This window comes from Lampetra planeri, unplaced genomic scaffold, assembly GCF_965212315.1.
Source record: "Lampetra planeri unplaced genomic scaffold, kcLamPlan1.2.h2 scaffold_1901, whole genome shotgun sequence".
Taxonomy (NCBI): domain Eukaryota; kingdom Metazoa; phylum Chordata; class Hyperoartia; order Petromyzontiformes; family Petromyzontidae; genus Lampetra; species Lampetra planeri.
The window spans coordinates 15704-23887 of record NW_027614650.1 but is presented as its reverse complement, the minus strand read 5'-3'; the positions used below and the strand labels follow the sequence as shown (position 1 = coordinate 23887).

General features: G+C 45.3%; 1 protein-coding gene across 1 annotated transcript; it reads right to left on the bottom strand.

The window, feature by feature from the left end:
* Positions 1-352: 352 nt before the first annotated feature.
* Positions 353-7671, bottom strand: LOC144740098 (influenza virus NS1A-binding protein homolog A-like; the record flags this gene model as incomplete). Its single annotated transcript, XM_078622979.1, is given in 15 exon segments — positions 353-635; positions 728-884; positions 886-902; positions 1591-1722; positions 1815-1911; positions 1913-1942; positions 2041-2162; positions 2294-2518; positions 2604-2745; positions 3226-3336; positions 4780-4905; positions 6044-6217; positions 6388-6463; positions 6547-6716; positions 7561-7671. Coding segments are annotated over 15 exon segments (1973 nt in total), but the record flags the coding sequence as incomplete, so codon positions are not given.
* Positions 7672-8184: the final 513 nt, after the last annotated feature.

Sequence of the window (8184 nt, the reverse complement as noted above, 5' to 3'; positions counted from 1 at the left end):
AAACAAAGCACTAACTGTGTATTAAATGTTGGCATATGACAAAAAAGTGAGGAGGAAACAAAATATATACAGCACGGAAAACATTGTATGCAATATGCAAAGGCGTCATGTTGCTTTGGGCAACTGTCCCCCACCCACCCGCCAAATAGAAGCCAGTCTTCACTGAAGACCCCCTCATCCCCCAAAGACCCCCCCTCCCCGCCCCTTCCCCACCTGAATACGTCTGCTCATACACACACGGAACGTCACGAAACACGATCACGTCACTAAGCCTGTTAGTTTGGAAAATGGTGAAGCACTGTGAAACTCCCTAACCCCCCCCGCCCTCCCCTGCCCCCATCCAACCACACACCTCCCTGTCTCCCCACCCTTCAGTCCAGAGAGAGGAGAGAGGGCGTTGGTGCAGTCGTTCCACTCGTTCGTCTCGGGGTTGTACACCTCGATGGTATTGAGGAACTCGTTGCCGTCGAAGCCGCCCACGGCGTAGATGGTGTCGCCCAGCTTTGCCACACCTGCGTTGCTGCGTGACGATGTCATACTCCCCAGCATCCTCCACTCGTTGCGGGCGGGATCATACACTTCCACACAGCGGAGCGCATGGGAGCCGTCAAAGCCTCCGACGACAAACAGTTTGCCTGCGGAGAAGGACCAACATCAGCATCAACCAACGGAGACCAGCGAGTCATGTGGGCTGGAGTGCTGACTCATGACTACTCCCCCCACTTACCGGCGTGGACAGCAACGCCGGCCCCCCTGCGAGCCACGTTCATGGGGGCTATCAGGGTCCAGGTGTTGTTCTCAGGGTTATAGCGTTCCACAGTGTTCAGACAGTTCCACGACTCTGCCCCTCCAATCACGTACATGAAGCCTTCCAGCTCACACAAGCGCTGCCTGGTGCCTCCCTGAAACGGTTGGAAAGAACGCTTGATTCTCAGGTTTAAAGGTCAGGTTAAAACGTCACTCAGGCTCCGTCTACAGACGCTTTGTTGTCCAAACCCACGGTTTGTATCATTTAGGTCGATCGTCCAAATGGATCCTGTAAACAAAGGCTGTAAACCTGGTCTCAAGGTGAAAAAACAAATTCCCTGCCTTCGCTCGGACGCTGAGTCCTCATACCTCACCGACCTCCAGCCTCGGATCTCTTCCCCTGACGTCTCATAACAACGTACGTGCTTGAGTTTGTGCTTAAAGCCGTGAGCGTTGAAACTCACCACTGTTTCATTTCTTTCCCTGTTCAGTGATCTTGTTACCGCAGTTACTCCAACAACAGCATCATTTTCTGCCCAGGTGTCAGGCCAAAAATCACAGACGGTTGAATTTGCTCAGCTAACACTGAATTGCCGCTATATTGTGTTATTTTTTTTTGTTTGTTTGTTTACTTCAAGTGACAGAGATTGGGCAGATCATGTTACATGAATGCCAACACGATTGGCACGATTGGCATCACTTCTACTTGTTGGGCAGAAAAGGAACGTTTATTGGTGAATTTCAGCGAACCTACAGGCCTGGAGTAAGAACTACAGCTCACGTCATTTACAATGGAGTTGTTTTGGTGAAATTTTCTCCATATTTAGGACCCTGCAGACGTACTGATGTTGAGGGGGGCACAGTTGGTCCAGGTCTTGGTCACAGGGTCAAAAGCGTCACAGTTCTTCAGGCCCTTCTGCCCACAGGGGTCCGACCCTCCCACAACATAAAGTTTGTTGTTCAAGGAGCAGACACCTTGAAGCAGACGAGGAGAAGAATGAGCCACACCAGCAGTGGAATGGGGCATGTTCCTCATCAGAGAATGACTCCTTTAACAACAGACTGACCTGCGTTGCAGCGGTTTGTCCTGAGCTCTGGCACCTGAACCCACTCGTCGGCTTGTGGATCGTACATTTCCCCGCAGCTCAGCTCGTCAGAATGTCCCGTTTGACCCTCCGATGACGTAGAGCTGACCCTGTAAGAGTGTAATCAGACATGAACTCAACTTAGCCACAAATTCAGATGAAACCCTCCGGACCAGTACTCCTCATATTCATCTTTAGCCTAGTCTACCATGAGCACAGCCATCTGGAAGCGAGCCCTTGGTGTTCTCATGGGAGCAACGAAGGTCCAGCGGTCCTCCTCAGGGTCGTAACACTCCACAGTCCTCAGACATTCCTCTCTGTTGTAGCCTCCTGAAGATCATCAAGATCAGCAGTTACAAATCAGCTCCAGTTTCCATTGTGTCTCCTCTTTTTTTAAATTTTATTATAAGTATTCACTGTCACAATTTTCATTTGTTCATTTTCATCTGCTTGACACCAACCTGCTGCGATGAGTCTTGAGTTCAGGGCTGCTGTGCCCAGGCCGGAGCGAGCATAATGCATGGGTGAAAGTGGGTGCTCCTCCAGCTCCTCGGGCTGGGCCTCGAAGCTCAGGCTCTTCATCAGGCAGGGGGTGGCAGAGGGGGATGTCTGAGGGCTGCTGCGGCCGTGTAAGAAGATCACACACAACATGCCGTCCAGCACAGCCAGACATAGGTAGGTGTTGTCTGAGGGAAGATTGTTCAGCCACAATTACCACCTGGTTGTATGTAGAAGGAACCACCAAACACGTGTGTAAACCAGGAAACGTACTTGTGGTTTTCTCAGAGGCAATGTACTTCCACTCTCTCCTGGTAGTCGGCTTCGGGGTGTTTGCTGCTTGGTTGGAGGGCGACAGGCTTCCTGAGGAGCTGCAGCTCATCTGTCTCTGGGTGCTCTCCCGAACAGGTTTCTTCTGCAAGAGCACAGTGCAGCTACAGAAGCCGAGCCGGCACCACCCACCAATGACCAGCTCGTCACACCCTGGCCTACTCTTTTGTCAAGCTAGTTGGGCATAACGAATCCACATTGCTCTTGTATGACTTGGAACCCAACACCATCTTAACCAACGAAGCAGCACTGCAAACTGAAGACCGAAATCTGTCGACATTTAATAGGACCCAAACACCACGAGTCAAAATCAGAAACCCTGAAAACACCAGCACTGCGCATATACCCACTGAGTTTTGATTAGCAAAACAATTTCAATCATTTTTGTCATGTGCTCAACAGCAAAGCCAGGCAGGTAGTCCACTGGAGTTAGCTTTTTACTTCTAGCTCGTTGTACTTTTAGATTCATGGCCAGGCGCGAGCTGTATATTTATGCTACACGTTTCCAAGCAAAAACGTGGTTGAGACTGCGTGACAGTGAAGCCGGGCACAAGCTGCTGAGTACCTGCACAAACTGAAGGTGTTCGTCTTCGCCACCAAACACCTCACTGTGCCCCTCAATCACCAGCCCTCCATCCACCAGCTTATGGTCAGGTGAGTAGTACAGCGTTTGCACCTGAAAGACAAACAGGAACAACACACCCATGTGGCTGTCTCCATGGCAACACACTAAGAACCCTCGCATAAGGGGGAATGGAAAAAGGATGAGGGGAGCAGTGCTGTGAAAAGGAAGACAGGGGAGGAATGAAGGCCTTGATCTTCAGTTGCTTGGAAAGTTTCCTTTAAAAAGACAGACACTGCTGCCACTGCACAGAGTGGATTACACCTTTGAGCACAAGAAGTCCTCTGCCATTTGCAATGGCTCCCCTCAAGATGCATCTAAAAACAAAAAGGGGTCTGGTGAAGAATGACAGACTGCAGCTGGAAAGATCCACTGTGAAGAATGAAGAAGGGGTGGTGGTGGGGCTACATGATGCCCTTTTTCCACCTCTGCTGCTTGGAAACTGCTCCTCTAGCTGAGTCGACCATTGTGGCGGCGGCCAATAGGCAGTCAAATCCAGATGACAAAACAACTGCTCATTGTTGCTTAATAATTCTTGAATATAGTCTCGTTATTACTTCCGTACACACTATGTTTTGCTCTGTTGACATTGTGCAAAATATGCAAATATATCTATATCCATACACATATATGAAACATATAAGTTAATTAAATTTTTCAAATCATCTAAATTTCACATTTGTTGCTATCAAATCACGATGGGTATTTGCCTAATTTGAGTTGCTGGACATTGCAATGGATGGGTCGGCCTGTGTAAGCAAGTATGTGCCTTACAGGGGCATTCAGTCAGATGTATTTAGATAAAAATGCATCCTCTTTTTGTTCTTGTAAATTCAGAAAATGAATGCATCTGTATATACGGCATGGACAGATGGGAGCACAGAGGTTGCTTGGCTGCAAAGAGAGGCTGATGAGAGGCAGGAGTGCTCCTCTCCCCTCTCTTTTCTCTGACTCATTACCCTCGTGGCTCAGTCCGGGCTCCTCAGTCTGGTCCCCTGCTGCTGCTAATAAACCTACAGGAGAGATAAATCAACGGGGAGGAGGCCCAGTTAGTTCTAGTGCAACAAACACGCACCGGTTCAGATAGTTCAGAGGCAGTGATACAGCAGAATCAAGGGTCAAACCTTTGAGAACCTGTTTTTGTGTTTCAGAAGAGAAGAGCACTGTAAACTCAGAGGGGGTTGTGTTTGAATCAACCACAGCCCAAAGGAGAACAGTAGAAACAAAAAACCAGAGCAAACAGGGGCTCCTTTTGGCTCACCTCTAATTTGTAGTATGGTTCAGTGGTACAGAGTTTCTTACTGCAAAAACCTCAACAAATCAGAGGGGAAAAAAGAACAATCCTGACATTGCAGCATGACAATCGCATGCTATTTCTATTTCAAGCCCCCCTTAATGGCTTCTTAACGTCAAAAACAGGAGGAGTCAGAAGGAGGGGTAGGGGCAGAGTGAGAATGAAGATCTGTCGGAGTTGAAACAGAACGCCCTGGTACTGACCTCCTCCATAAGTCGTTCCAGTTGGTCTCCATTCTCCCAAAGGCTACGCTGCACCCAGTTAAGCACCTTTGAGTAAAGCTTGCCGTTGCTGGGCAGGGTCAGGTTGTCCTCTAGCATTACTTCTAACTGAAAACACAAAGATGGTAAAACAAGAGTTAAAGTCGCACTTACAATACGGTGACTGCATAACATGGGGAAAATGATTCGCATGGCTTGTGCGCCGCACTGGAAAACTTAGTGGCTGGATTACTTATTTACCTGGGCCATAGAAACATTTGATTCATGACTATCTCACATACTGAATGCTCACTCATGGTACTAGTTGCCACAGCAACCTGCTTAGTAATCATCCACAGCACTCATTAAACCTGTTAACGTCTGGTGCAACCTATCAGGCATGTAGGACTAATCACTGGTGGGAATATAAATACATATATATATATTTTATTTTTTAAAAAGTTAATTGTCAATAATTAGATTTCACTGAAGGCACCTTTGAAAAAGGTCACTGGACAAGGATTTAGAAGCAGATACATAAAATAAGGCAAAACAAACAAAAATCATGTGCAGTCGTTGAGGAAACATGTCTGTCATCTGTCTTGGCCTGGATTTATAGTCATTTGACTTAAATTCTCCAGTATGTTTTGTAGCTTCAAGCAACCCAAGGAGGGGTTGCTTGAAATTAGCTAATGGATCAAAAAGCTTTCAGTTGGCAATGTTTCTTACAATAATCAATAAAGCTATTCAAAGACATTTGGTGTACTCAGGAGGAGGATGACAATATCAATCATTATATTGTAGCTCCTGAGACCAACAAGGTACCCTGAAGACAAAAGTCAGGTCTGATTTATTTTCTGTATTGCTGAGCTGACAGAAACATACAAGGGCTTTCATAGCAAATGTTTTAAGTCTGCTGCCTTAAATCTATTCTCAGCTGTTAAAAAAAAAAAGAGAGAGTGAGTCTAAAATAGGCACCACCTCATAAGTATTGTTAAGCTCCTGCTCAAGTCAAAAGGTAAAAATACAAAGCTTAGGGTTCAACCAAGACCTCCACCATTGGTTGGTTTAGTTCAAAGGTCTAGAATAGAAAACCTTCTACAAATAGACAAGAGTGAATTTATTCTGGTGCACTTTGGGTTTGCTTACACAAATCACAAATGACCACAAAAAAATTCTGTACAACCCCAATATGACCCTAGTTCTGCATTAACAATTACTCACTGGCAACACAATAAAAGCATGGCGTCATGCAAACTGGTTTTACCTTGAGACGGGGAAGTTTGAGAAAGTCCTCTTGTTCAGACACCTCCAGAAGGTGGTCTTGGATGAAGGCATCCACCTTGGCCAAAACTCTAGCATCCCCCATAGAGCTAGCAAAGTTACGAAAGGAAATGGCGTTTGAGGAATCCATCTTAGTCAGCAGGTAGTCACCGCAAATCTGAGGAGTGGAGAGGCATTGTTAAAGTCCATTATAACTTTATTCTTTTATAGTTTAACATTAGTGGACAGTGTGGTTTTATTTTGACATTTGGATTGTAGGACCATGACACAAATTTCTGATAGCGATGCAGGCATTGTGAAAAGGCAGATAACAAATCAATCACAAACCTGTTTGACTCGCTCCATCTTGAACCTTTTGGCTGCAGAGTAAACTTCTTTGACCAGCTCCTTGTCTGCCTTCAGCCTGGGTCACAAAGGTTATCAATCAGTTTCAAAAGAATGGGGTGGTGATAAGATCAAGGGCAAAGGCCATGACAAACTACTAACTGGGCAGTATAGGCGTAGTTGAGCAAGATCTCCACAGCCTCAGGGTCCAAGTCTTCAAAAGTGACGTGGGAGACTCCATGAGACTCTATGTCACTGTTGAAGATCTCAAACAAGTAGGGACTGCAGCAAGCCAGAACAGCACGGTGGGCCATCAGCTCATGACCACATACCTGGATAAATACATAAAACATATATATATTTTATATATTAATAAAATAATATATTTGTATTTAAAACTGCTAAAAACAACAATGGTTTTGCATTTTTAAGGACACTAACTAATTAGAGAAACTGCCTTTCTCGTAGCAAAACAATTTACTACCAACTGAAAAACTGGTAGTAATAAAACATAGATACACACGATATAACAGTGTCCTACACCCTGAAACTCAAGTGGCCAAAAGAGCTCAGCCATCATGATTTATGTTCTGCACCTGTTTTTCTAGTGTGCCAGTGAAAATGTCTTGTGTGCACAGTAAAAAAAAAAGGATACAGTCAGTGGTAATGAAATTATATGATTAATAAAAATGACAAGCCACCAGATCGACTGACTGAAAGCCTCATGTCGAAGCCTGATGTGTTGTGCAAGACTTGTCAGAGGCCGGCCATAAAAATGATGGGAGGAGGTTCTCATATTAAAACATGAGAGCAATGGTCATGTAACAACATTCTATATATAGAATATGATGTACAGTCAATACCAAAGTGTTTTTTGCTTCAGAGTTTAAACAAATTTAGTTTTGCAAGATAATAGTTCAGTGGGTACTGAATGTTAGAGTGTATTAGTTATTCACACTGACACTCCCAGGTCGAATTGATATTTTGTGCCTTTCAAACAGTTTTGGATTCTACAACACGTGTGTCATTCTTCCCCCGTCTGTACCCCTCACTGCTTAGCTCTTATGTTTCAGTGACTCAGTGGCGACTCAAACATGTGCAGTGGCCCGTGTGTGTGTGTGTGTGAAAGAGAGAGCGTGTGTGAGATAGAGAGACAGCGGTTGGATTAAATCTTACCTGCAGTCGAACATCACAGAACTGACCACTTTTTCGAAGAGCGTTCATTTTGGCCACGGTGGAATCCAGGAAAGTCTCATCTTCAAAGATCAAATAACCGTTTGGAATCATCTTGAGTAAATTTTGAGTTATGCCTGCAGATGATAAAATGAATAAACACACACCATGTCAGGCAATCACTAGCACCAATAGATCTTTGATCCAATAAACTGTAACAGTTTAATACAGATAATACAGAGGAAAACCCAGCGTGAGTGTCGTCTTTTCTGTCTTATATGTTTTCACAGGTGCAACGCTGTCATAGCTGGCTTAATTTTATTGATGACCAAAGGAGGATTAGCTACCTATAATGTGCATTGTGTGCTTTAATCTCTTCTTGCATTAGTCATGGCCTTACCTAATAGAGAATTATGCAAATCCAAGGATGTGCTACTGCTGAGAGTAGAACAGGAACTGAAGGTTGACAACAGGCAAAGGAGACAGAGAAACTCTAGTCGTCTTCACCCAAGGAGAAGGATGGGGATGTTGTCAGAAGAAATGCCAGCTGACTACACAGGCGTGAGCAGAAGGGAGAGGGGGAGCAGCCGCACCGACAAACTATCAGGCTTGAAGCGACTGCAATCA